The following is a 27,995-nucleotide window of genomic DNA, read 5'->3' as shown; positions in this document are numbered from 1 at the left end:
AACGCCATATTGTGGGAGAGCAGATGCATAGAATAAGTCTTAATTCCAGTAACTCAGTCCAGTCCGGGCTGCTCCCCACACTCTTCTGGCTTCTGTTCCACTGCAAAGCTCTGTAGTGACCCAAGTTCTCCTGGACCCACATGCAGCCTCCACTTCCAAGGGCGTGCGAGATGCACCCCCGTGCCAGCTTCTAAACCAACTGCCCTTTTCTTCTAAGGCTTTCTAGGTATTTAGTACTGGTTCAAGAGTAGTAAGCTTTTTGCTTTTTTATTTATTTTTTGACAGGCAGAATGGACAGTGAGAGAGAGAGACAGAGAGAAAGGTCTTCCTTTGCCGTTGGTTCACCCTCCAATGGCCGCCGTGACCGGCGTGCTGCGGCCGGCGCACCGCGCTGATCCGATGGCAGGAGCCAGGAGCCAGGTGCTTTTCCTGGTCTCCCATGGGGTGCAGGGCCCAAGGACTTGGGCCATCCTCCACTGCACTCCCGGGCCACAGCAGAGTTCTGGCCTGGAAGAGGGACAACCGGGACAGAATCCGGCGCCCCGACCGGGACTAGAACCCAGTGTGCTGGCGCCGCTAGGCGGAGGGTTAGCCTATTGAGCCGCGGCGCCGGCCTGTTGAGCTTTCAAAAACAGCTTAAACCCAGTGTCCCCACTGGGTGCTGACACCCCCATTTCTGGACACCTCCCCCATCAGGTCCACATACGCCACCCAGGGTTGGGCTGACAGCTGACTTGTGGAGGCCGATGCCTTGGAGTCTGCTCTGGGCCACGGCTGCTTTCCCTTGGTGCACGGACTTCCTGAAATCTCCCCACCAGACTGGGCCGTCCCCATCAACTCTACCTTCCCCATCTGCTTTTACTTCCTCTCCCACCTGTCGAGGCTTTGCCCTTGTGCCCCTGCCCCTGGACCGATGAAGCAGGAAGGTGGCAGGGAGTCTGCAGAGGTGGGCAGGGCTGGAGAACGAAGGCTGTGAAAGTCACACAGGGTTTGACAACAGAGTCACCTGTGCCATTTTGTATCTTGAGGATTCGGAGTCACAACAAATATTCAGAATGTGGGCCTTCCCACCCGGAACTACAAAAGCCCCAGGACCTCGGGCCCTGGTCACCATAAGCCACCTCCAAAATCTAATCTTCGCTTGCAAACTTCTAACTCTGTTCAACACAGTCACCTGAGATGAGGTCTCATAGAATATATTTCACTCTTTTAAAAATAAAACTTTCAGCAGAGCTAACATCTATAGATATTACAAAAATAAACATCTTTATAAATAACTTAAGTGGAAGGAAGCGGGCAGGGATAGAGCCTACCCGGGAGTCGCCGAGCAGTGGGAGGCCAGGACTGGCCAAGGGTGGAAAGGACCCCTCCCTCCCTCCGGCTCGCTCTGCTGGGAGGGCAGCAGTGTGCAGGGGCGGGGGCACAGGACCGCCCTGCAGCCTGAAGCGCCGGCTTTCACCCCGACCCAGCACACTGGCACACAGGCTGCCCGCAGCTCAGGGGCGGGTGCTGTGAAGGGCTATCAGGGAGGTCTGTGATGGTCGGGTCGGAGCGATGCAGACAGCAGCAGCGGGGCCCTCCGGGGGTCAGCCTGCATCCACACAGCGCTTCCTGGTGGCTTCCCGTGGCCCAGGCAGGGTCTCCTCACTTCAGCTGCTCCTTCACTCAGTGGCCGGACAGGGTCCTCTAGAATTGGGGCTGCCAGGCCCGCTGGCAGCTGGGGTGGTAGCAGGGGACCAAGTGGGCTCGTCAGAGGCGGCGTGGATATAGGCACCAGGCAGCGGAGGTGGGTGGAGGGCCACGGTCATGGAGGTAGTCACTCTGGCGAAACTCTGGGGCAGGGTGGGGGATATCCCCCACCTGAGCCCGCCTTCCCGTGGAGCTGTGGGGCTCAGGGCCTCCGGGCTCTCCTTGTACATCTGCACCACCTAAGGGGAGACACCCACCCCAATGAGCTCAGGGGCTGCTGTGCTACAGAGCCCCCTCGCACATTCCCTTTGATCGCCATGACTGTGGGAGGCTGGGCTCGCTGCTGGTCTCCAGCAGGACCTGAGAGCTGATGCCAGCAGGTGCAGACACGGCACTTTGCTCTGGGTCCTAGAAGGCTCAGGTGGATCCCATGAAGAAGCCAGGAGGTGGAGGGGCGGGAGCTTGGTGTCGGGGAAGGAGGCGGCTGGCGGCCCTGCTGTGGTTAGGGGAGCTGAGCCCCGACGTAGGCCACTGAGGGCATTTTGTCCTGGCTCTGTCCCTGGGGCTGGGGGCTGGGGGCAGGGGAGGGTATGTTCACCTCTGGGGGTGGGCCCAGGATGGACAGCAGTACAGGCAGCAGCACAAGTCCGTGCAGGAGGCCCAGGAGCGTGAGCACTGTCAGCACCACGAAGAAGTACCTGGTGTGGGGGGGTGGAAGTCAGTGGGGGCCGTTCCTGAAGCCGGTGGGGACAGGCCCTGTCTCGGTGCTCCGAGCCCTCCCCTACCTTACGATGAAGTCGAAGTTGGAACCAGCAAGCATGAGGAGACCCAGCAGTGTGGAGACAGCTCCATCGGTCACGGGGGCAAATGTGTGCTCCAGGGCACGGGCAGCCCGCAGGTTCCGGCTTCCCTGGGCTGTCAGGAAGCCCTGGGGGAACAGAGTGGTTCTGGAACGCCTACTCTGCCAATCACCGCCAGCTCATCCACGTCCCCAGGGCTCACCCCTGCCTGGCCTATGCAAGGCCAGGTGAAACGATTCATGGGAATGGTGTAGGAGGCATGCAGGAGTCCATTAGGTAACGCTGTACCCATGTGGCCCGTGAGCTTAGCCCCAGAGACGTCCAGAATGTGGCAGGTGCATGGCAGCCCATCACCTGTTTCTGTAAATAAAGTCTTACTGACACCCACTAGCGTTTTGTCTGTGGCTGAGTTCACCCCACGAGGGCAGAGCTGCAGGAGGGACTGCGGCCCTCGAGCCTAGAACACTTCCTACGGGCCGTTTCCTGCACACGTCGGATGCCAGGGCGCTAGGGGTCCATTTTGAAAGATTTCCGATTCTTTGTGCTTTTCTGCACGTGAGCCCTTTTTGCTGAGGGGTGTATCTATTGCTCTTAGAGTCCTAAGAGGGCTCTCTGAGGGTGAGGGGGCGCTGGGAGGGGGTCCAGCCAGGTGTGTGTGGCCGTTGGCAGCTGGTCTGCTCACCCCCTTCCTCTGCCAGAGAACACACAGCTCTGGGAGAGGCCGGGCCCCTCTCAGTTCTGGCGTCTTGGTCTTTGTAGTCTCTCCTGTGAGCCCATGCTGGCACCAGCTACCATCGCATTTTTCTGATCTCCTTTACAGCAATCTCATTCAAAAGCCTTCCTTTCTGTCCTAAGCCACTCCACAGAGCCCTCGGCTCCCTCCTCTCTGCGGCAATGGCTGCTTATTTACCTGTCTGCATGTTTGTCGTCCGTTTCTACCCCTTAGAGTACAAGCTCCTTGGAGGCAAAGACTGCGCCACTATCAGAGCCCCGGGTCTTACACAGTACCAAGCTCCCAGAGGTGCCTGAGCGACACTTACTGAAGACCGAGTCACCTGACCCGTCCCTCCCTGGTGCCTGCGCTCACCAGAGCCACGTGGACTGTGAACTCGACACCGATGCCTACGGAAGCCACGAGGATCACCACGGGGATGGCGCTCAGCTTGATGCCCAGGAAACCCATGATACCAAAGAGCTCCATGGTCATCATTGCCAGGACCAGCACCTGCGGAGGGCAGGACTCACCCAGGGCTCCCAGCAGGCTGATGGGTAGGGCGAGGCGGGGGTGCCGCTGGGTCCCTCCAACCCCTCCCCTGCGGTACTCACGATGAGTCCAGCTGTCCAGGGGTTAAGCAGCAGCAGGGCACAGACAAGGAAGGTGCACACCAGCAGGATGCAAACAGCCAGCAGGAAGCAGCGTCGCAGGCCCAGATATTGCTCCCAGAAGAGGAAGGGGGAGCCGCTGGGGTAGGCGCGCACCCCAGCCCGGCCTGCCTCTGCGCACGCTGCCCGGGCTCCCTCGATGGCCTCCACGAAGTCTGCAGTCTTCTGGAGGCCACGCAGCAGGAAGGGGAACTGGGCAAACTCCAGCGGCTGGGCTGCAGGGACTGTGGAGGGGAGAGCAAGGATGGGGCGGGATAAGCAGAGGGAACATGGGCAGGGCTGGGGGGTCGGGCAGGGCCGGGGTGGCTGGAGCCAAAGCTCTCGCCGAGCTCCCCCTAGAACTCACTGCGCAGGTTCTCCCCGGTGGTGTCGTATTTATCATGCAGCCATTCGGGAGGTGGGGGGTAGAAGTTGGCCTGGGAGGCTGCCAGCCCCAGGGGGTCACTGCTCACCCACACGGTTAGCCCCATGTAGAAGAGTTCGGGTGGGATGAGCCCCTCCTTGTCCACCAGCCTCCTTGTGGTCAGCTGCAGAGGCAGAGGGGGATGAAGGCCTGGGCCCACGAGGCTGAGGGTCCCTCTGCGCTCGTAGCCCATCCAGCCCCCTCTCCTAACCTGGCTGAAATCCAGAGGCTCCTGGGCATCCCCAGTCTGGATGAGCAGCTTGTAGGCCAGCGCCCCGTCCTCAGAGCCATTGCGGTATGAGTGGCGGGTAATGCGCCCGGAAGCCCAGTCCTGGTCAAATGCAGCCTGGATTCCTGGGGAGGGCAGGAGAGGGCACAGTGAGCCTGGGGCCCCAGCGAACTTCTCCCTGTACTCCCTCCTCCCCCACTGGTCTCCTTGCCTCTCACCCAGCAGCCAGTTGCGGTAATAGTGCAGCCAGGTGCGAGGCGCCTGGGGGGCAGGTGGGGGCAGCACAGCCTTGAGGGAACTGAAGCGCTGGTGCAGATCAAAGAGGGCGCGTTGGGAGTGGGCGTAGTCAAAGCCGCCCTGGGTCACCAGGGCCACCTCGTACAAGGAGAAGTACCTGAGCTGGGCGCTCAGGAAGGCATGCTCCTTGGTGCCCCGAGGCACCACATCTGTCAGGGCCAGCCCGTCCTGCACCAAGGTGGCTCCGTAGAGGCTCAGGCCCAGAAGAGCCCCAAACAGCACCAGCACTGCGGCCTGCAGGGAAGGGCGACTAAGTGGGAGGCCCGGGCTCTCCAGCTCCCGGCTGGGGGCAGGGCCCTCTCCCTCCCTGGGGCCCAGACGCGGAGCCCCTGCTCTGCCCCATCCAGTCTCACCTTAGCACGTGACTGCAGCAGTAAGGGTGCAAACTGATGGCGGGCGAAATGGGCAAGATTCCAGCGAACGCAGGGCAGGGACTTGTGTGCCGGCTTCTGCCTCGTGCCCTCGTCCTGGCCTAGAAGGTCCCGTGTGGATCCTCCAGGGCTGAAGAGCTCAGAGCCCAGTGGGTCAGAAGAGGGGGGCACCAGGTGGGCTTGAGGAGGTAGGATGGTGACTACATGCTGGCTGCTGGCTTCACAGTGGGTAAAGGCTTGAACCGTGGTGGTGAGGTGGGCAACGCCCACCGGTACTGTCCCGTCCCCCAGCTCCTGGGGCAGAATCTGAATCACTCGAGCAGAGCAGGGGCTGGAAGAGGCGGAGAGAATGCATGACAGGTGGATGTCTTGAATGCTGGCGAGGGCACAGGCTGGGGTGGGGTCGGGGGGTGGGGTCGGGGCAGTACCTAGAGAAGCAGCAGAGGACGTCAAGGCGCTGGCAGTGGCGCCGGCGCAGGTCCAGGCTGAGGACGGCTGGGAAGACAAGCATCACGGCTGCAAAGTTGCAGCCAACCACTATGGCTGCCTGGGGGGGCGGACAGGAGGGGCACAATGGCTGGGTGAAGCACGCCCCCTGCTGGACGCCCACCCCCCTCCCCAGCCCGCCCACGCATGAGGCCTCACCTGCAGGGAGAAGGCCCTCAGCGCGGGGATGGGAACTAGGGCGGCCATGAAGAAGGCGACCATGTTGTTGATGGACGTGAGGGCGACACTGGTGCCTGTGCGCTGCAGACACTCACCTGTGCGCTCCTGCCGGGACACAGCAGGGGCACGCCCTCAGAACACAGGGGAGGGGGACCCTGGGTCTTCAAGGCAGGGTGAAGGGGAGGCTCAGAGGGACCAGGGATGGCCGAGGTGGGGCAAGCACACAGCAGCTGGCACATGCTGAGTAGCTCGTATGTGTCATGGGCTGATCCGAACACCCAGCGTGAAGGATCGCACTGATCCCCACGGGATGCGGGCACTGCTGTTTCCGCCTTTACGGATGGGGAAACAGGCACAGAGATTTTTTTTTCTTTAATTAACAGCTCAAGATCTTTTGAACCAAGAGGCTCTTAACCACCACGGCTGAACTGCTGCAGAGGAGGTCAGGCTGGAAGGGCCTCACCTGGAGAGGGGTGCCGGGTGGAGCCTCTGTGAAGGCGTGCGCCAGCAGGAATATGTCATCCACGCCGATGCCCAGCGCCAAGAAGGGCAGCACCTGGAGGGGCAGAGGGGTGGGCAGCTGGGGGCGCTGTGCAGCCGGCCACGCCCCCCAAGTCTGCTCCATAGCCCTCGTGTACCTGGGTAGTGGCAGCATTGAAGGAGATACCGAGCAGGGCGCACAGCCCGAGACCTGAGGCCACGGCCAGGGCCACCAGCAGCACCCCGGCAAGGCCCACAGCACCCTGGGACTGGGCACAGTCCCACCGTAGCATTGTCACGCAGGCATAGGCCAGCTGTGGGGAGAGAGGACGCGGTCTCAGCCAGGGGCTCCCCGGGAAGGCACTGGGTTGTGGGGAGCAAGGAGCCAGGGGCGGGCCCCACCATGAGCAGATAGCCTCCCAGCACGCGCGCGGCGCTGACTTCCGAGAACGCTCGCAGCATGTCGTCCAGGGTGGTGGAGGAGAAGGCGTGGATCTGCTGGGAGGCGTTCTCGGGCAGGGCCTCCTGGGCCAGCTGGAGAAAGAGGGTGCACGTGAGGGGACGGGAGGCGGCGGCGGCCCCAGGGCAGCCCTCCTCGCTGGGCCTGGCCGACCTGCACAAAGCGCCGCTGCCAGGCCTGCAGCACCGTGCCGGCCTGCTCCTCGCTCCAGCCGATGTCATGTGTCTGGTAGTCGCCCCGGAAGTGCTCGTACAGCTGGCGGGGGCTCATCAGCAGGAAGGTGCTCTGCAGGGCCTCTGCCCTGGTCCGGGCAGCAGGAGAATGACGGGTTGGGGCTGGCCCGGAGCGCCCAGGAAGGGGCATGCAGGGGGCTTTCGCCGGAGTCCCAGGCGCAGGGTCCCCTGCCCACCTCCTGGGGGGGCCCTACCTCAGCAGCTGCCCTTGGGGGTCTCTGGCCGTGCCTCCCAGCAGCAATTCCTCCTGCCAGTGCATGAATTTGTGGGAGAAGCCGTGGCAGCCCCCGCTCAGCTCCTGAGCCACGTTAGGAGCCTGCAGAGGGGCAGGGGAAGGCTTCAATACTCAGTGCCCTGGCTTTGTGAATTTACATTTACTAATTGAAAATGAATCTTGATGTGAATGGAATGGGAGCGGGAGCGGGAGATGGGAGGGTTGCGGGTGGGAGGGAAGTTATAGGGGAGAAAAAGCCACTATAATCCATAAGCTGTACTTTGGAAATTTATATTTATTAAATAAAAGTTAAAAAAAATAAAAAGAATATTCAGTGCCCTGGGCTTGTCCCCCTCGGAACCATGCCTGGCCCAGAGCTCAGGAGGCCTGAAGGGTAGAGTTGCGCTCTCCAGTCTCTTGCTTAAGAGTGAGCGGCCAGTGTCCTGGGGACAAGAGGCCACAAGAGGGCGCACAGGCCTGGAACCAGGCTGCCGGGAGCAGCTGGCACAACTCTGGTGGGTTTTGGGCCAAGGACATTCCCAGGGCCGCACAGAAACGTGGGAAACCAGGTATGACAGTCTTGCTCAGCTATTTTGTCCTTAGTTTCCCTGACCAAGTCCATTTGGATAAAGTTCAGCTTTGTCTGGGCTCAGCAAAGGAAAAAGGGATTGACACACACTGGGAGGGTTTCTTAGGAGACCTGAATGTGAACGGAACCTCCAGGGGACTAGCAATGTCCAGGAAACGGGGGGCAGGACAGAGCACAACCAGCCCTCACAGAGCAGAGGACTTTACGACGAGGGTGAGGGAGGAAAACATTTTCCATGGCAGACCTGGATGGGACCCACCTGCCTGCTGTGATGGTTGGGCGCACTGGGTGGGCAGTGGAGGTCGTCCGGGTGCAGACAGGGCCGCCCCACGTAGGCCTGGCCCACCTGCGCCTTGTCTAGCAGCTCCCGGAAGCCCTCAAGGGAGGCGAAGGGGCCCAGTTCCTCCAGCAGCTGCTCAGGATCCAGGTTGGTCCACTGGATGTCAGGGCGGCCCCTGGTGGGGAGAGCCCAGGGTCGGTGAGGGCCCAGGATCAATACCCACCACCCAGACTGCAGCTGTGGGGCCCAAGGCACGCCCCACCCTGCCCCTCGCGGAGCTGCCAGGCGGCATCAGCCCACCAGGCTGCAGCAGTGAGCTATGGCTGGATGCAGGGGCCGAGGTGGACAACAGGTCAGACACACCCAACACAGGGGAGGGCCCAGAAAGCCCCTGAGTTCCGGGCTGTCTACCCTGCTTCTGATACACAACCAGGGGGTCCCTGCCTGCAGTAGGTTTTCTTTCTGGCCAGGGTAACAGCTTACCTGATACCTAACTAATCCCCTCTCGCCCGCCCAATAAAATCTCTCTCTGGGGATCCTTCCCGCTCGGATCCTACACATCTTTGTGTCTGTTTTGTCTAAGTAAGACAGGTCTTCCCCTCTTTCAGAATTGAGAAGGGGGAGCTGAGAGGGCCTTGGGGCAGCCCAGGTTCTGACACCTGCCAGGGAGGTAATCAGGACTGGGGGTTTCCATCACCCTCCTTCCTGTACCCCTCCCTCCTGCGGGGGAGCCCCTGGGGGGGGGAGCGGGGTCCAGGACAGCTGTGGCAGCACTCACGGCAGGTAGGCAGAGCCGCCTTGGAGTTTGGCTCCCTCCCAGAAGCAGTCGAGGGGCGTCAGGATCACGCAGGGGAACAGCTTCTCGATCATCTGCCGGAGACCCCCGGGCCACGTCAGTGCTGTCCTTGGGCTCCCTTCCCCACAAGCTTCGTGGGACGCCCCTGCGATCCCCCGTGACTTTCAACCCCCTGGAGTCCCTCTGAGCCCTCCCAGCGCAGCCTCCGAGACTCACCCGCTCAATCATGCCATTTTCGATGAGAGGAACTCCTGACTTGTAGCAGATTTTGTTCAGATCCCACGACCTGCAACAGCCAGGGCACAGGAGATCAGCAGAAGAGAACGGCCACAGCGCGCCTCGCCGCCAGCCACGCGGGGGCTCGGCCACACTCACTTTCCGTAGAGTGACACTTGCACTTTGCTGGCAGTGAGGGCTGCCTGGAGGTGGAGGCTGAGTGCCTCAGGCGTGAGGATGCTCTCCCCTTCCTGGCGGGCGGTCTGTATCAGCATCTGGGAGGTGTAAGCGGCCTCCTCTCCCAGCTTCTCTTTGGTGTAATGCAGCTCCTGGCTCACCCGGCTGCCTACTGCCAGAGCAAAGAGAGAAAGCTGGGGGGAGAGGGCCCAGGTGGCTCAGAGCTTTGGGGGCGGTGCGATCCTAACCCCCGAGGCCTCCACACAGGAGGAGGCTGATTCCCCAGCCTCTTGCCCCTCTCAGCATCTGCAGCTTCGCCAGGGACACAGAGAAGCTTCAACTGTGTGGCTGTATGGATTCCTTATTTATTTACTTATTTATCTGAGAGGCAGAGAGAGAGCGCTCCATTTGCTCTCTCATTTGGGTTTACTCCCCAAATGCCCACACCAGCTGGGGACTGGGCCAGGCTGAAGCTGGGAGCCGGGAGGCACATGGGTGGCAGGGATCCAGTCACCTGAGCCATCACTGCTACCTCCCAGGGTCTGCATTCGTAGGAAGCTGGAGTCAGGAGCCAGAGCCAGGCACTGAACCCAGGCATTCCAGTACGAGATGTGAATGGCTTAAGCACTAGGCCGAATGCCTGCCCTGTATGAGTGGTCTTGAGTCTAATCATGAACCAGGTTCGCCAAGTTTGGGATAAACACTTAAAAGTGAGAATCAGCGTGAGGTGAGCCTGGGCTAGGACTCTAGCCAGCTAGGGCAGCTGCTAGGAGCCTGCACGCGGGCCCTCTGCTCTGGTGGGGGCTAGGGAGGGCCCTCAGCGAAGCGGCCATGTTGCTGACAAGCACAGGTCTAAGGCTTGAGTGCAATTTTAGCTCAGAGGGGCCCGGGCAGTGGTTTCATCCACACACCTTTCTGCACACTGCTCTGGGAACAGGGCAGGAGTGGGAGGGCAGGGTGATATGGCCCTGCAGTGGCCCAGGTAGGGGAGGATCAGACTCTTTCATGATGCTTCCACTCTGGCCAGAAGGACCCAGAACCAGCTCCTGGACCCTGGCAGAGGTGAAAAAGAGTGGGCCAAGGGTCTAGACCCCTCTCACCAGCTTCCCTATCGACTGGGGCTGCCCGTCTCCTTGACCTTAGCGTCTCTCAAGTCCTGCATTGTGCCTGCCCTGGGGTCATGCTCTAAGCTGAGCCTGGGGGAGGTGGGATGTTAGAAGGGGATATGACTCAGCTGTGGTTTGTGGAGGGTGAGGGCCAGAGCCAAATCCACCCTGGAGGCTTTGTGAACTTGGTCTGGTGTGAGACCCAGTTCTGCTCCTGCCTGCCTGGGGGCCTCTTCCTTTCGGTCATGGGACCTGAATGCACATGCACTGCTTCTCTGAGACTCCAGCCCCGCCCGGGACATCATGCTCTCCAATTCCTTTTTCAAATCCACATAATCTCCCCACTCAAGACAGCCCCAAACCCTGGCTGCCCCTTCGCTCCCATCGCCAACCCAAGTCCCACTCCTGGCCCTCGCCTCGGAAGCACAGCCACGCTGGTCCCCTTCCTTGTCGAATTCCGCCTTCCCGGACTCTGTCCTACTCCCCACTGCTTTTCCAGGCTGTACTGCAGGGCTGCTTTCCCCAGCCGAGGCCAGAGGCTGTCACATGTAAAGGGGATGGCAGAGTGGAAGGGGCACAGAAGGACAGAACCAGAGAGACCTGACGAGAGGGCAAGAGGAAGAAACAGACAACATCAAAGGGCAGGCGCTGTGGCGTAGTGGGTAAAGCTGCCGCCTGCAGTGCTGTATCCCATGTGGGCACTGGTTCAAGTCTCAGCTGCTCCACTTCCGATCCAGCTCTCTGCAGTGGCCTGGGAAAGCAGTGGAAAATGGCCCTAGCACTTGGGCCCCTGCATCCATGTGGGAGACCTGGAAGAAACTCTTGGCTCCTGGCCTCGAATTGGTGCTGTTGTGGCCAATTGAGGAGTGAACCAGCGGATGGAAGACCTGTCTCTCTCTCTCTGTGTAATTCTGACTTTCAAATAAATAAATAAATCTTAAAAAAAAAAAAAAAAGAACATAGGTGAATGGGGAAGGACCAGGGAGAGGGGAGAGAGAATATAAAAATCAGCACATTTGTTAAGACTTTTGAGCCTTTCTAAAAGGGAAAATATAGTTGGTTATCCAATAGGGAAGAAGTCCACCTTATAGGTAATTCTATAAATGCAAATTAAAATAACAACAAATTAGCCACTGTCATATTTGCAAAAAATCAAAAATTGATAGCTGGGCTATCACTCCTGGGCTACAGGAATACATGCTAATCCACTATGGGAGTGTCATTTGGTGCACTATTTGGGGTCAAGCAATACTGCAATATGCATGCTCATAACCTTTGGTCCAGAAATTTCCCATGTCAAGGTCTGAAAGCTATTGTAGGGATTCATGGTAGGTTATAAGAAGCGGAGTGGGATGACTTGACATTTTTATCACCTAACAATGTATTCTGGAGCCAAGCTGTGAATAATGAGGGGAAGAGGCCAGGAAAAGGTGTGTTCTGTGCAGGGAACTGACAAAGGTTTGGTGTCTCAGTGCTAACAGTGAGCCAGAGAGGAGCCAGAGACAATGCTGGAGAAGTAAGAGTCCAATTTGCAGGGCCTAGAAGATATGCTATGGGGCGGGCGCTGTGGCACACTAGGTTATCCCGCCACCCGCAGTGCCAGCATCCTATATGGGCACTGGTTCTGGTCTCAGATGCTCCACTGTCGTTTGGGGAGTGAACCAGCGGATGAAAGAACTTTTTCTCTGTCTCTCCCTCTCACTATGTAAATCTACCTCTCAAATAAATACAAAAAATAAACTTTTTTTAAAAAAGAAAATATGCTATGGAGCTTATGGTTGATCCTGGAGACTTACAGAATCTGGTGGGAATTGGTGGTAGGGCTCCAAGCAGGGGACTGATGTGGCCAGATTTGTGCCACACCACAGGGGGGCGTTGTGGTGCCATTGACAGGTCTGTCACCTCCTTCCCTTCCTTCTAACAGGTCTTGGTACCGTTGGCCATTTTCTCAAAGGCCTTGTGGTTAAGGACAGCTGGCTATAGCGCCCCGGCATCAGAGGGTGAAACTTGATTAGTCTAAGCCAATCCTTGTAATTCCATAGCCCTTGACAAGTGAAGGCGTTATGCAGAGGATGCCATACAATCCTGACAAAGAGCACAAACGGGAAGGGGGCTAGAGAGCTTCAGGTAGATTTTTCCTTGCTTTCTAAAGTGGTTGTTGGACAGGGATGGCTGCTTTTTTCTGCCACTACAGCAGCCCCTTTGGGATAAGCCTGAGGACAAACGACGGACACGCAGAGAAAGAATGAACCTGAGTCCTTGTCGATGTCCTTGAGCTGCTGCTGAACTAACCCGCTGGGATTTCTCTACCGCCAAGCTCCTTGTCACAGAGGCTAATAAACGAATGTCTCGCTTTCTTCTCCCCTCCTCCCTGCCCTTCTTTCCCGTGGCTGGAAGCATGCTGAAGGGTACCATCAGGACTGTGTCTCCCCAGCCGCAGCAGGGGGAGGGGTATCTGTCAGGAAAGGTGCTAAGAAGGAAGAGTCTGGGAACCCATTAGGTGACAAGAGGAGCGGAGGCTGACTCCCAAGGGTTTAGCTCTGGGTGTCAGAGTCTCTACCAATGGATACACGGCCACTTCTGACCTAAACAGAAGGGCTGGCTGTTCCTTATCTTCAGGGACAGCTCCGGTTCCCTACTGTCTCTGTCAGTGTTCTTGGAAGTACCAGCTGGACTACAGGTTGTGGTTTCTATTTTACAGAACAATCTACCCCTGAGCCTTCAGCTTTTGGTTGAGCAGGAAAGATGGTCACATTCCAATTCTTACAAGGCAGATGGGGGAGGATCTGAACTCTGGCCCAGAACTCTGATAGCTTCTTCCCCTGCTTCCTGTATTAGCAAAATGCCAAAGGAACAGAGAACAGCATTCAGCCCTCCCCCTATCAGTTCCTCACTGCTGCAGGCACTGTGCGGAAAAGCCTTACTACAAACAAGGCCTGGCTACAGATGTAGAGAAGACCAGGTCAAGGTCACTGCTTTCACCTAACTCTCAGCTAATCTAAGACAAAAGTAAAGGAATTGGTGACCACCCTCTTACAACACCTCCACCAAACAACAGCAGAAAATGAGTGGGGTCTGGCCTCTCCTGGCGTGCTGGAGAGGATGAGGAAACACAGAGGTTCAAGACTCAAGACGGGAAGAGGTGGGGAGTGGAGAAGGAGGAAGGGGAGGGAGCCTGCCTCTGTTGTGGCAGGAAATCCAAGAGTCATTTGGGACCACCCAGGCAGCAGTGGTGTGGGTGGGGATATGTCTATGTGCGAGTATGTACATGTGTGTTCTGAGGCTGGAGGTAGGCAGGCAGAAACATCTGCTCTGAACCCCAGGGCTGGCCTAGAGTGTGAACGTGTGAGTCTGTGGAGGGCTGGGGGTAGGGTGGAGATGGGGTGTGGGAGCCCAGTAGGCAGGCAGGCTCCAAGAAACATCTGCTCTGGATCCTAGGACTTGCCAGCATTTGAAATAACTCAAGGGTGTGAGACTCCAACCTGGGCCCTGCCTTTGGGTATGGGCCAGGGCTCGGGGAGGTCCAGGGGAGCCCACAATGCAAATTTCCCAGGGAAGAACTGGGCGGAGTCTGACTGACAAAGGGCTGTCATCTGAAACCAGGCCTCAGGAGGGCAGGGAATCGCCCTGGAATGGACAAGGAATTATCTAGAGCTTCCATTAGGCAGTGAGGTTGGAACCTGTCTAACGCTGGCTGTTGACTCAACGCATATTCGGTGTTGCTTTTCCGCTAACTGGTTTATGGGGCCTGCGGTTCATGGGCCCTGACCCTGGAGGCCTGGCCAGACCACTGACTCACGTCCCCCAGCTTTCCCGACCTCACACTTCTGATTCCCATGGGCTCCAGTGGTCTCTCTTCTCCCACACAACATACCCATATTCTACTTTGCTTTATATTATAGCTCTCCCAGCACGTATTTTTATTTGCCTTGCTACTAGAGGATGGGTCTGGTTTTAGCTGCCTTTGTAAACCAACTAAATATTCCAAATCCTGTTGAACAGGACTCCACCATTGGCATATGCACACGGACAGTACTTTGGCTGGCACTCTGGCTGGCACCTGCCCCTCCGGACCCAAGGTCAGGCCTACCAGGGCTCAGTAACCAGCTCACCACCCAAGCAGCTATGGAGTGTCCACAACTCACCTTCTACCCAGAGCTGTTCCAGGTCTGTCTCAATAATGGCCACGCGGAGACCCAGTGCCAGGGCCCCAAAGGCCAACAGTCCCAGGAAGAGCACTTTGCCACAGTGTCTCTGGATCCCGCAGCCCAGAGAGAAGAGCAGGCCCTGGAAGTAAGCCCGGAGCCAGAGAGGAGCCTTCAGGCTCCCAGCTAGGATCTGGGATAGAAAGAGACGGATCAGCCAGGTGTTAGGGTAACAATGCACGAAATCCCCCCTTCTCTCCCTACACATGCCCTCTGCCAAGCACTTAGCGTCTTGATTTCTGTATGCAAGACAGGCAGCACCTACACAGACACAGGCCCGAACTTGGAAGATTCAACTTCCTGCTTCCCACACCAACATACACCTGAGGAAGGCGTGAACCCCCTTTCTGAAAGTAGGCCACACACACACAGCTCTGTTGGCAGGTGGGCACAGAGGTAACCCTACACACAATCCCTCCCACTGGCCAGATTTCAAGGAGAGGTAGAGACACACACACACACACACACACACACACACACACAACTTGTGTGGCAGTGCTAACTCTCACCTGTCGTCAAGCAGACACTAAATGCAAGGCACAAGGCAAGTTAAGGCACCTTGTAAAGGCCCCAGCAACACTCCGGGCCCCACTCTTCCTTCTTCCAGCTTCCCTCCTACTTACCTGGGGTGCTGCGGACCGAGCTGGGGGCGTGTAGCCAGGGGGCGGCGGTCGGGCCATGCTGGCGGGGATAGGGGGCGCGGGCGCCCCCAACCCGCGTTATCTGAGCGCTCCCATACGCTGGCCTGGCCGCGTACCGCCGGCCCCGCGTGGGGGCTGAATGGAGCGGAAAGGGCGCTGGGTGCTGCGGACGGGCGAGCGCGCAGCGGTGGCGACACGGAGGAGCGCACGGCGCTTCCGCGCCCTCCCGCTCGGTTCCGCGTGCGGGCAGAACGGCCGGCCCGCGGCGCTGAGCTTAGCTCGAGGTCGCGACAGCAGTGCCGGGGAGGCGGCGGGAGCCCCAGAAAAAGGGAGCGGGCCGGGGCACCGCCCTCCCATTGGCTGAGGGGCCCGCAAATTACCCGGAGCCGCGGGGCCGGATCCGCTGCTAGGTAACAGCGCCGCAGGGGGCGGGGCAGGAGACCACCCAGGCAGGGCCACCCCTAGCCTCGCCTCCCTGCCCGCTGGGCCCTCCTGGAGGAGATGGGGCGGTTAGGGGGGGATCCCGGAGACGAGTGGCGCTGGCCAAGTATGTCAGGCGAGGCCGTGCTGAGAAAGGCTGTCTGCTGGTCCTTTTTCCCAACCCAACCAAAACGTAAAGCTTTAACTTTCCACTCTTCTCCGCATCCATTCCTGCTGCCTTTAGTCCGCCGTCTCGGCTGAGGCCAGAGTTACTTCTGTAAAATGCAAATCTTCTGAGAGCTGCAGAGCACGCGGGCCACTTGGAGCACAGGCCCCACATGATCCAACTAAAGCCTTCTCCCTCCCAATCTCCCAGTCTTCCTTCCAGTCCTAAATACACCGTGTTCCATGCGTTCCTGCCCTTGTCCTTTCAATAAATAAATATTTTTATAAAAATTAAATAACATGAGGCCGTCGCTGCGGCATAGTAGGTTAAGCCTCTGCCTGTAGTCCTGGCATCCTGTATGGGCACCAGTTCGAGTCCCAGCTGCTCCACTTCCGATCCCACTCCCTGCTAGAGCGTCTGGGAAAGCAACAGAAGATGGCCCAAGTGCTTGGGCCCCTGCACCCATGTGGAAGACTCAGAAGAAGTTTCTGGCTTCTGATGGCCCAGCTCTGGCCATTGCAGCCATTTGGGGGAGTGAACCAGCAATGGAAGACCTCTCTGTCTCTCCCTCTCTGTAACTCTGGCTCTCAAATAAATAAATAAATAAATCTTTTTTAAAGAAAGTCAGAGTACACAGAGAAAGCAGAGACACAGAGAGCGAGGTCTTCCATCTGTTGGTTCACCTCCTAATTGGCCGCAACAACAGGAGCTGCGCAAATCCGAAGTCAGGAGCCGGGAACTTTCAGGTCTCCCACATGGGTGCAGGGGCCCAAAGACTTGGGTCATCCTCCACTGCTTTCCCAGGCCATAGCAGAGAGCTAGATCGGAAGTGGAACAGCTGGGACTAAAACCGGCACCCATATGGGATGCTGGCACTGTGGGCCACAGCACCAGCCCCAATAAATAAATCTTTTTTTTTTTTTTTGACAGGCAGAATAATGGACAGTGAGAGAGAGAGACGGAGAGAAAGGTCTTCCTTTGCCATTGGTTCACCCTCCAATGGCCGCCACCGCTGGCGCACCGCGCTGATCCGATGGCAGGAGCCAGGTACTTATCCTGGTCTCCCATGGGTGCAGGGCCCAAGGACTTGGGCCATCCTCCACTGCACTCCCTGGCCACAGCAGAGAGCTGGCCTGGAAGAGGGGCAACCGGGACAGAATCCAGCGCCCCGACCGGGACTAGAACCCGGTGTGCCGGGGACGGAAGGCGGAGGATTAGCCTAGTGAGCCACGGCGCTGGCCCAATAAATAAATCTTTTAAAAAGAAAAAGAAATAACATCAGAGTGACAGATGAGGAGAAACAGAGGGAAAGAGTTCTTCCATCTGTTGGGTCACTCCCCAAATGGCCATGACAGTCGGGGCTGGGCCAGGCTAAAGCCAGGAACTAGGAACTCCATCCCTGTCTCCCACATGGTGGCAGGGGACCATCTTCTGATGCCTTCCCAGGAGCATTAGCAGCGAGCTGTATCAGAAGTGGAGCAGCCAGGGCTTGAACTGGCTCTCCGATATGGGATGCTGGTGTTACAGGTGGCAGCTTAAACTGCTGCACTAGAACACTGGCCCCTGACTGAAAAACCCGGAGTGGCAGAGTAGGGTAAAATCAATACTCCAGTATGTAACATTTGGGAAATAGAAATAATCTCCAATGGATTCCTTATTTGTTGAACACAACTGCTATTACTTCTGGTGAAATTCTTGGTCAATTCTTCCACACTTCTTTGTTTATCATTACATCATAAACATGTCATGTTACTACATAGTCTTTGTATCAATCATTTGAAGAATGTCCTTGAGACAGATTCCCAGAAATGGGGTTGTTTGGGTCAAACAGGATGAACATTTTTATGGTTCTTGCTACACACTGCCAAACTGCTTTTGAAAAACTGAGAATTTGCATCATCCCCTGAGCCTCGGTCCTGGGTCAAGGGAACCTTTAGGTTGAGAGGATGAATACCTAATAGTTTGTCACTTCTGTTTATCTATTCCTCCGGCGAGATGTCTGTGGAGGAACTAATACGGGTATGATGCTGCCGGCCAAGTAGTAAGTGCACATAAAAAGCAGCCTCTGTATACAGTACTTTCTTCCTCCCTGGCATAGGAGTGTGTCTTGCTGTGGATAAAGAAGGTACATGTCCAGCAGGTCTCTGGAACTAGGAAGAGCCTCTGAAATAGCCTGAGTTCCTAGGCTGCTGTTGCTACAGCTAAAGACAGGCAAGGGCCAGAAATCAGTCCTGGATGTCCTCAGGATTACATGCAGAATTGCTTTCCTTCTTCTCAGACTCTGCAAGCTCTGTGGAGAAACAGAGCTGTAATCACCTGGGTCTTGGGACCCTGCTTCCACCATGGCTAAGAATTTTAGCAACGTCCCCCATTCCTATGGCAGCTTCCAGGGCAGGGCTTGTCTACTGAGGAAACCTCTTCTTGTTTTGTAGTCCAAAGACCAGGCTGGGAGAAATGGGTCTGAAGTTCCAGACTTTCGACTGAGGGCCTCGAGCCCTCTGGCTGCTCCAGGCTCCAAACTGACATTTCTTCTCCCCAGCAAAATCATTTCAAGTCCAGCTGAACTTAGCCAGGGCTCAAGCCACAGGCCCCAGTTATAGGAAGGGATACAGAGGATCCTCTCTCCACAAATACCCTGCTTCATAGTGGAACAGCTTGCTTCACTGTCACTTCCATTAGACCTGGGTGTGTTTTGGGCCCAAACCAGAGATATCCTTTAAAGAACAACAAAGGAGAAAAGTAAGCTAATTAATCATCACAAGGATTAAAACTAATTACTGATTCATGAGATAAACACATCTTGGGGTCCCTTATAGGTCCACCCCTTTGCTGAGCTCTAGGGTTGCAGGGTACCTGTTTTTTCGGAACTCATAGCCTGAGGGGGAGCACAGAGACCACAGGGGAAATCACTGTGGGCAGAGGGTACTCAGGGAGTTTCCCCAAATCAGATGGAAGAGGTGGGAGGATGACAGACTATAAAAGGAAGACATGCTTCAAGGTTTGATCTTTCAGCTACTGGCTGTAAGAACTTGGACAAGTCACGTATCTCTAAAATAATATACATGGCTGAACAGCGCCAGGAAAAATAAGGTGGAGTACACTCTTAACATATTAGTGTTGGGAGAAGGGACCAGTCTGGCTTCAGGGGAGGGTGCATGTGGGAGTTTGTGGAGGAGCCAGGGCAGGTCTACTCTCCCTGGCATTCCTTCAGGAGTCTTACTTGCTTTTTGCTGGCTTTTGTTATCTGGGCCAGGGAGAGTAAACGATGCTGAAGTGTTGAGGAGGGAAGCAGGACCCTGGGAAGCCATACCCCCACCTATTACATTCAAGGGTCAAGCCTGGGAGTACATGCTTCTTCCCCGGAGGAAGCTTAAGGCCAATAGCACCTATTAAATCTTTGGTGCCAGAGGCTGCAACCAGAGATTGGAGAAGGGCTTTTACCTTTAGTGTGGGGGAGGGAGGGAGGAGAACCAAAGCCTCATGGCCCTATTTATCCCTGGCAGAATGGTCCCTGACGCAATCCTCTTGGGTGGTGGTGGACAGTTCAGGCCAAGGACAGGTCATCCTGGCCAAACAGATTGTATTCTCCTGCCCAGCCTCTTTCCCTCCCAGTCAGCAGAGAGCTCCATCAGAGCTCAGCTTTCTAGACCTTCTGTCTGGGTGGTCCTTCCCACAGCCCCTCCCCTCTCCTCAGACACATTTAGCAATTTAGAAAACATAAACAAAGGCCTGGTTTATGTGTCTCTTTAGGTATAAGGATGGCTGTGGATAAATAAAGCATACTCCCTTCAATTCTCTGGAAATACAGACCGCCCCTAAACTGAGAATGCAGGCCCCTAGATTGCTCTGGGGGTGATATCTCAACATAATTTCCTTCTCTCTCCACTGAGGATGGGAACAGTAATGCAATGAAGCACTAGGAAGAAGTTCGGCATCTGGCCTTGGGAAAAGCCTGGAGAGAAATCTTGGCAGTCAGTTCCCTTACGGGCTCAGAAAGCTCTTGCCAGCAGGTAGGGAAAGGTGTTACTATTGTGAAAGGATGTGTGTGTGTGTGTGTGTGTGTGTTGGGGGGGGATCTGGGGGTGTGTTCCTGGAGTGATAGCATCAAATTTTATCTAACCTGGCAAGCTCCTGGAACCCTATTTCTCAGCACCTCCCCAGAATTCTTCCTGATTTGGCATCGAAGGCCCCCTATCTTCCCCCCACTCCCTACATCAACCATCACTGGGACAGGCTGGGCAGACCCTACCAACTCTTCTTTCTGCCTGGCTCTTTTTGGCTTCTATTCCCTGGAGAGTGGCCGGCCAGTGGATTAAATAAATAAAAACTGTCCCTGCCTCTGAAAGACAAATAGAGCAGAGAAGAAAAATCTAAGCATCTTGGGCACCCAGGGAATTCTGTTAGAGACATGAGCACCAGTGTCCTGTGCTGGGGGCTGCTTCCACCTGGAACTCAAACTGAGCAAGGCCATCCCCTGGGGAACCCTTACCTTTTCTGTTTTCTCCAGCTTTCTTCATTCCTTGGTGCAGGAGCTGCTGGATTGGTTTGTACAAGAGGAAGGCAGAGGACAGGTTTTTCCTCTACTTCACCCTCAGGGGAAGGAGAGGATGGGTTGTAGGAGGGGTCTGGGAGTTCAATCTACCTCACTTCTTCCTCAAAACCTACCCAGCTTTATCCCCTTTCTGTGGTCAAGGAGCATAGGGGGCCCTCAGGGCCAGAAAGCACTGTGAAAGGTGATAAAACTTGAGACTGGGAAGGGTCTTTAAAAGTCACCCCATCTTAGGGCCGGCGTTGTGGTGTAATGGGTTAAGCTGCCTCCTACAATGCCAGCATCCCGTATGGGCACTGGTTGGAGTACTGGCTGCTCCACCTCTGATTTAGCTCCCTGCTAATGTGCCTGGGAATGCAGGGGGGCTTAGGACCTCTGCACCCACACAGGAGACCCAGGAAGAGCTCCTAGCTCCAGGCTTCGGCCTGGCCCAGCCCTGGTGGTTAGTCATTTGAGGAGTGAACCAATGGGTGGAAAGTCTGTCTCTGTCTCTCTCTGTAACTCTGCCTTTCAAATAAATAAAAAATAAATCCTTACAAAAAAAGAGTCATCCCATCTAACTCTCATTTTGCAGACAGGGAAACAGGGTCAGAGGAGAGGCAGTGATTTGATCAAAACCAGAAAACATTACAGAGGTCAAGTCTCCTTCCATCCAGACCAGGACTCTGTCTCCAGCACTATTTGGATCCCACAAATTTCAGTTTAGCTCCAAAGGGGATCCTCATGGGCATAACTTCAATTCTTTATCTTTCCCTCCCCTCAGCCCTATCGGTTTCAATCCCTTCTGCTGGGCCTTTTCAGCTCTCTCCCTCCCCTGCCCCTGATCAGGGCAAACTTTTTATCCTTATCCTTACCAGTGGGAGGAATGTGGAGCTCCAGAGCTCCCAAGAAGGCTGGTGGAGGTGGAGCTCCCCCAGGGTAGGAATGCTCATCTAGTCTCTCACAAGTTCAATGAGAACAACACTAAGATCAGGCAAGATTACTTAAGTGAACTTGAGAGCCATGAGATTTTTGAAGCAACGTAGAAACCAGTATTTCAAATCATTCTTTATAATTACTGCCACCCACAGTGAGGACATCAAGAGAAACCTTTACTTTGAAAATTCTAGGAGGTGAAATCTCACCCCAGGAGCCACTTTAATCTTCCACCAAACACCTGGAGGTTGTAAACGCAGTACAGGGAGGGTACACACAACAGCAGAGTGTATGTGTGTGTTTGAGAGCAGGGGTGGTAGAGGGAAGGAGGACAGGACTCCAGAAGAGCTATGGATATGGAAATCTGATTCCGCAATTATCTGAAGCAGGAGAGTCTGTATAATTAGGATATAAAGGAACGCAGCTGAGAAGAATCAGAAAGAATGGCAAACCGTGGTATAGGTTCCTGGCTCTTCCTTGCCAGGCTGGGCGACAGGTCTGGCTTGACTCAGACCATGGTTTCAGGCCATGGATCTCCAAGCCCTTGTCTCCATCAAAACCTGCGGGGCCAGGCTTGTTTGCATGGCAGGGGTTGCCTTCTGCTTGCTTTAAGAGCCTCCAAGGGACAAGAGTTGAAGTGGAGAAAATGGTTAGAGGCTGCCAAGATAAGTGAATGGAGAGGTGCAGTGAGGGGCTAGGAATCTGTGTAGCAGGTGGGAGCAAAGAATAACAACTCCTGAACTGATGTTCAGGTGTGGCACTGCCGGCAGCTAGGTCCGGAGTCTAGAAGGCCTGAAGGCCTGACTGGGGTCAGGGACGGAAGTAGCTGAGTGATGCTGTGGACTAGGTGGACTGGGTAATATCAGTCAGTCAGAAGGCAGCCCTTCTAGGAGCTTTCCCACTGCTAGCTGCATCCCAGCTGATACCCTTGGTATACAAGAGCGAGGCCCTGCGTCTTTTCTGTTCCCCATGCTTGCTCTGGATGGTCTGTACCACAGGACCCATAAACACACACTGTGTATATCTGCAGCCCTTATGATATGAAGCTTGGGACTGTTCTGTCAGTAGTCAACATGTCTTTGGAAGATCTTCTTTATTGAAATAAATACAGAATCAAATAGGTGGGCCAGATAACATCTGTAGCTTTGGGGGCCGAAAGGAAAGGAGTGTTCCTTTCTCAGAACTCAGATCTCCATGAGTTGGTCATTCCCCACGATCACCTCGTTCATTCGTTTAGCTACAAAAGAAAAGGAAAAGGTTTTCTGAAAACTGGCAATGAAAGATGTCATTTCAAATCTAGCTCCTTCTAATTCTGTATTCACAAACAGTTATCCTCTTCAACTGTAACTCTGCTTTTGAGAAGTTCTCAGGAATATAATGTGCCAAAGCTTCTTCCTACACAGGAGGACTGGACTGAATCTCTGTACTCGGCTTTGGGGAGGTTTTACACAGGAGGAGAATTGGAACTGGGTCTAAAAGGGTGAGCAAAGTTTTCCAGGCAGTGATCAAAGAGAAGGCATTCTAGGCTGTTAAACAGCATGAGCAAAGACACGGCGATTTAAGAAATAGGGACATGAAATACTGTGGTGTGCTCAGAGGACAGGAAATGCGGGGAAGAGAGTGAGAAGAAATGGGGCTAAAAGGAAGATGAGATGTTCCAACAGCAGGGGAAATACAGTAAGTCCTTCAAGACATTCCGAGGATGCCTGAAACCATGGATAGCACCAAACTTTACGTCAACTATGTTTTTTTCCTCTATGGATATATTTATAATAATGCTTAATTGTGAGATTAACAATAATAAATAACAAAATAGAATAATTTGGCTTTTTCTGAGGTCCTACTTTACCCCAAAAAGGCTTTAGTGCAGCAAAATGCAGATGCTTAATGATGGGACCAAGTTTGATAGTGAGAGATGCTGGGTCTGTTTGTACTGTGTCAGTAGAAAGTGGGTGTCTGGCTGAGGCTTTGGAAACACTGAGACTTCAGATCTGTCACCTGTCCATATACCTTTCCAGCTCTGTTTTTCTTGCATCTCCCTTGTACCCTATTCTCTAGATTTTCCAAATGATTTGCACAACAGACTAGACTATTTTGCCTTTAGGTGTTTGCTCACATGGCTATCCTTTGCTTAAAAGAATTTTCCCTCTTTGTATATTTGGTAAAGAGACAATTTTTTCAAGATTTAGCCTTGGGGCTGGCACTGCGGCATAGTGGGTAAAACTACCACCTGCAATGCCAGCATTCCATATGAGCCCTGGTTTGAGTACTGTCTGCTTCACTTTCAATCCAGCTCCTTGGTAGTGTGCCTGGGAAAGTGGCAGAGAATGGCCCATGTGCTTGGGCCCCTGAACCCACATGGGAGACCCAGATGAAGCTCCTGGCTCCAGCCTGGCCCAGACCTGGCCATTGTGGCCATATGGGGAGTGAATCAGCAGATGGAAGATAATCTTCCTTTCTCTTTCTCTCTCTCTCTCTGTAATTCTTACAAATAAATAAAATAAATCTTAAAAAAAACCCCACAGATTTAGCCTTAATTCCTTCCTTTAAGAATAGACTTGTGCTAGGGCTGGCATTTCGGCATAGTGGGTAAAGCCACCGTCTGTGGCACTGGCATCCCATATGGATGCTGGTTGGAGTTCTGGAAGCTCCACTTCCAATACAGCTCCCTGCTAATGAGCCTGGGAAAGCAGTGGAAAATGGCCCAAGTGCTTGGGCCTTTGCATCCACATGGGGGACCCAGAAAAGGCTCCTGGCTCCTGGCTTTGGACAGACCCAGCTCTGGCCATTGTGGCCATTTGAGGAGTAAATCAGTGGATGGATGATTTCTCTTTCTCTCTGTAACTATGCCTTTAAAATAAATATAAGCAAGTGGACAGCAAGCAGCAAGTCTTACTCTTTCACTTGTTTATTTTGAAGGATTTATTTATTTGAAAGAGTTACACAGAGAGAGAGAGAGAGAGAGATAGAGAGAGAAAGAGAGGTATCGATCTTCCATCCACTGGTCCCAGATGGTTACAATGGCTGAATCTGGGCCAGGCCAAAGCCAGAAGCCAGGAGCTTTGTTTAGTTCTCCCATGTGGGTGGCAGGGGTCCGAGTACTTGGTTCATCTTTCACTACTTTTCCATTAGCAGGGAGCTGGATCAGAAGTGGAACAGCCAGGACATGAACTGGCACCCAAATGGGATGTCAGCATTGCACGCGGTGGCTTCACCCACTATGCTAGAATGCCAGCCCCAAGTCTTATTCTTTTCTTGTTTTAAAGATTTATTTATTATTTATTTGAAACATAGTATTATAGAGAGGCAGAGAGAGAGAGAGAGAGAGGGAATCTTATATTCACTGGTTCACTCCCCGAATGGCTGCAATGACTGGAACTGGGCTGATCTGAAGCCAGGAGCTTCTTCTGAGTTTCCCACGTGGATACAGGGGCCCAAGGACTTGGGCCATCTTCCACTTATTTCCCAGGTGCACTAGCAGGGAGCTGGGTTGGAAGTAGAGTGGCTGGGACTTGAGCCAGTGCCGATACAGGATTGCAGGTGACAGCTTTACCCACCACGCCACAGTGCTGGTCCTTCTTTATTCTTTTTTTTTTTTTTTTTTTTTTGAGATTTATTTATTTATTTGAAAGTCAGAGTTACACAGAGAGAGAAGAAGAAGCAGAGAGAGAGAGGTTTTCCATCTGCTGGTTCACTCCCCATTGGATGTAAGACTTCCAACTGCACCTATCTGAAGCCAGGAACCAGAAGCCATCTTCTGCTGCTTTCCCAGGCCATAGCAGAGAGGTGGATCGGAAGTGGAGCAGCCGGGACTTGAACCAGTGTCCATATGGGATGCTAGCACAGCAGGCTTTATCCGTTACACCACAGCGCCGGCCCCTCCTTATTCATTTTTAACACCCCTAGCCCACCAGTACCTAGAATGGTAGGCAGTAATCAAATGTTTATTGTTGGCCAGTGCCGCGGCTCACTAGGCTAATCCTCTGCCTGCGGTGCCAGCACTCCAGGTTTTAGTTCCGGTTGGGCGCCTGATTTTGTCCCGGTTGCTCCTCTTCCAGTCAGCTCTCTGCTGTGGCCTAAGAAGTGGAGGATGGCCCAAGTGCTTGGGCCCTGCACTCGCATGGGAGACCAGGAGGAAGCACCTGGCTCCTGGCTTCGGATCGGCGCAGCACACCGGCCATGGCAGCCATTTGGGGGGTGAACCAACAGAAGGAAGACCTTTCTCTCTGTCTCTCTCACTCTCACTGTCTAACTCTGCCTGTCCAAAAAAAAAAGTTTATTTTAAGAATGTATGGTTTTGGGGTATATATGAGAACACAGGTATAGAACAAAGAACATATCTAGAAGAGAAGGCCTCTAGTCTCCTCGTAAAAGAGAATATAATTGACATGTGGTACATTACAGCAAAGGAGCTTAGGGGTCCAGAGTACCTGTAGGACTATTTCTCTTCCTCCAACAAGAAGAGAAACTTAAGTCTAGTCCCTTCACAAAGTTTGCTGCTTTGGCACAGTGTTAGAGGCAATCTCATGTGGGAGGAAATAAAAGAGGTAGGCAAGAAAAAGATTCTGAGTCAAATGAATTAGATTCTAATTTGACTTTGAGTAGTATTTTTCTGACTTGAGAAAATTATTTCATACATTTGGCTTTAGATTCCTAACAAAGGTGTGTGTGTGTGTATGTGTGAGTGTATCTCAGGGGTGGGCATTTGGTGTAATGGTTAAGGTTCCTGTATCCCATTCAAAATGCCTAGGTTCAAGTCTCAGCTCTGCTCCCAATTCCAGCTTCCTTCTTGCTAAATGTATACCCTAGGGGGCAAGCAGATGGCAAATCTCTGTCTCTCTGCCTTCAAAAAAAAAAAAAAAAAAAAAAAAAAAAAGCTGTTGGGGCTAGCATTATGGCACAGCAGGTTATGTTGCCATTTGCAATACTGGTATCCCATATTGAAGCATGAGTTGGAGTCTCAGCTGCTCTGCTCTAATCCAGCTTCCTGCTAATGTGCCTGGGAAGGCAGCAGATGATGACTCTAGTACTTGGGTCCCTGCTACACACAAATGGGAGACCCAAAAGGAATTCCTGGCTCCTGCCTTTGGCCTGGCCCAGCCCCAACCATTGTGGCCATTTGGGGAGTGAACCAGCAGATGGAAGATGTCTTTCCCTTCTGTCACTCAGTCTTTCAATCCAATAACTAAATAAATGTAAAAAAAAAAAGTTGTGGGGACTCAATAAAATAATTGATGTAAGGAGTCCACCACAGAGCTTTAATAAGTATTAAACTGAAGCTACAGAGGGGCTGGTGTAGTGGTGCAGCAGGTTAAGCTGCCTCCTGCAATGCCAGTGTCCCATATGAGCGCCAGTTCGAGTCCTGGCTGCCCTACTTCTGATTCAGTTCTCTGATAATGCACTTGGGAAGGCAATGGAAGATAGCCCAAGTACTTGGTCCCCTGCCACCTATGTGGGAGACTGGGATGGAGTTCCTGGCTCCTGGATTTGGCCTGGCTCAGCTCTAGCTCCTGTGGCCATTTGGGGAGTGAAACAGTGGATGGAAGATCTCTCTCTCTCTTTCTCCCTCTCTCGTGGTAACTCTGCCTTTCAAATAAATAAATACATCTTAAAAAAAGAAAGAAGCTACCAGGTGAGGTCTGGCCTGTGTAGTCCTGCCTTGGGAGTATATATACTTTATAGCCATTTGCTTCCTTAGTGAGTGGAATGGGAAGGAGGCTCAGAAAGTGCCCAGGCTGCTAAATTTCCTAGGATGGTGGTTGCCCCTGAAGTGTGATTGTCAACCAGGCTCCAATCCTGAAATAAGACTGACCAAAAAAGAATAAAAGAAATGTTTCTCTGTCTAGTTTCCCAGGGTGCCTCCAAAGAGCATCTTTGCCCTGTTCCCTCCATAGTTATGAATTAGCCTCATCACCTTGCATCTAGACTCTGACATTTGCTCTTTTTTTCATTTAGTTTCTTTCTATTTTCCAGGGAAACTGGGCTGCTCTGAAGACGATTCCAGTTCCAACTAACATTCTTGGACCTTCATGTTGCAGACCAGGGAGTGAACGAGGTGCCTGCCTAGAGCAGACAACCTTTTCTTCTGCTCCGCCAGGTTCCAAATAAACACTTGAGCCTTTTCTGGCTTGTCCTCCCCCTTTCCTTCTTATCTGTTCTTGGCTTTGGGGTAAGAGAGGCCTTGCTCACTGGGATTTAGAGGAGAGAGACTATATCTGGCATGTTGAAGGTAGATACAATTTCATGGAAAGTCAGTAAATTAGAAGAAATCTGCATCAAGTATGTGTCAAACTCTTGACCTATATCAGGTCGACTATCATGGCCAAAGGCCTAGGCAATCCCTATGGTCATAGGGAAGAGATCCAGCAGAGTTCAGGTTTTGACTCTGGGCTGTGGCCTCTCCACTGTTTGAGCAAAAGGTCTAACTTTGTTGTCAAGACTTTTGCCAACTGAGTGTTTGGGTGGAGTGAGAAAAGCCAGAGATGTTATAAAATAGCTTTTTTAAAAAGATTTATTTATTTATTCGAAATTCAGAGTTACAGAGAGAGCGGGGGGGGGGGGGCGGGCGAGGAGGTCTTCCATCTGCTGGCTCACTCCCCTAATGCTGCAATGGCTGCAATGGCTAGGGCTAGGTCAGGGTGAAGCCAGGAGCCAAGAGCTTTATCCAGGTCTCCCCCATGTGGGTGCAGGGGCCCAAACACTTGGCCCAT

At 53.9% G+C, this 27,995-nt stretch overlaps 2 protein-coding genes and 1 long non-coding RNA gene across 11 annotated transcripts in view; 1 reads left to right on the top strand and 2 right to left on the bottom strand.

Moving 5' to 3' along the window:
* Positions 1 to 1,002: 1,002 nt before the first annotated feature.
* Positions 1,003 to 15,542, bottom strand: PTCH2 (patched 2). Of its 6 annotated transcripts, XM_051857844.2 has the most exons (23): positions 15,218 to 15,539; positions 14,535 to 14,727; positions 9,266 to 9,455; positions 9,107 to 9,176; positions 8,873 to 8,964; positions 8,074 to 8,269; positions 7,206 to 7,327; positions 6,932 to 7,079; positions 6,721 to 6,852; positions 6,477 to 6,632; positions 6,302 to 6,394; positions 5,818 to 5,943; positions 5,601 to 5,719; positions 5,155 to 5,503; positions 4,899 to 5,035; positions 4,716 to 4,810; positions 4,487 to 4,629; positions 4,219 to 4,399; positions 3,816 to 4,096; positions 3,577 to 3,714; positions 2,475 to 2,617; positions 2,288 to 2,387; positions 1,003 to 1,928 (listed from the first exon to the last, which is right to left on the bottom strand). In XM_051857844.2, exons 1-23 carry the CDS (start codon positions 15,272 to 15,274, stop codon positions 1,662 to 1,664), a joined length of 3,528 nt encoding a protein of 1,175 aa, XP_051713804.2. In that variant the 5' UTR covers positions 15,275 to 15,539; the 3' UTR covers positions 1,003 to 1,661. The 6 variants fall into 6 exon arrangements, with proteins under 6 accessions (XP_051713804.2, XP_002715724.2, XP_051713803.2 ...); XM_002715678.5 differs by having other exon boundaries at positions 4,723 to 5,035; XM_051857843.2 differs by having other exon boundaries at positions 4,723 to 5,035; positions 9,266 to 9,452.
* Positions 15,508 to 27,407, top strand: LOC103350199 (uncharacterized). The gene is made up of 3 exons (XR_518282.4): positions 15,508 to 15,645; positions 19,712 to 19,831; positions 27,259 to 27,407. It is a non-coding gene; the product is annotated as an uncharacterized lncRNA (long non-coding RNA).
* The window catches only part of EIF2B3 (eukaryotic translation initiation factor 2B subunit gamma), a 149,176-nt gene continuing 143,542 nt past the window's right edge, over positions 22,362 to 27,995 (bottom strand). For all 4 annotated transcript variants that reach the window (XM_002715143.5, XM_070078589.1, XM_008265354.3 and 1 more), the window contains one exon: positions 22,362 to 22,522. In XM_002715143.5, the coding sequence (XP_002715189.2) occupies positions 22,470 to 22,522 (53 nt within the window). In that variant the 3' untranslated portion in view covers positions 22,362 to 22,469. The remainder of the gene's footprint in view (positions 22,523 to 27,995) is intronic.

The sequence above is a fragment of the Oryctolagus cuniculus genome, chromosome 7 (assembly GCF_964237555.1).
Source record: "Oryctolagus cuniculus chromosome 7, mOryCun1.1, whole genome shotgun sequence".
Lineage (NCBI taxonomy): Eukaryota > Metazoa > Chordata > Mammalia > Lagomorpha > Leporidae > Oryctolagus > Oryctolagus cuniculus.
This window is presented reverse-complemented; position numbering and strand designations above follow the sequence as displayed.

Coding starts and splice junctions, on each gene's coding strand:
- PTCH2 (XM_002715678.5), bottom strand. CDS start 15,274: ATGGCCCGACCGCCGCCCCCTGGCTACACGCCCCCAGCTCGGTCCGCA. Junction 8,270..8,872: donor GGCGGCTCTGCCTACCTGCC/GTGAGTGCTGCC, acceptor TCTCCCCACCAG/GGGCCGCCCTGACATCCAGT. Junction 5,036..5,154: donor TGCTGCAGTCACGTGCTAAG/GTGAGACTGGAT, acceptor CCTTCCCTGCAG/GCCGCAGTGCTGGTGCTGTT.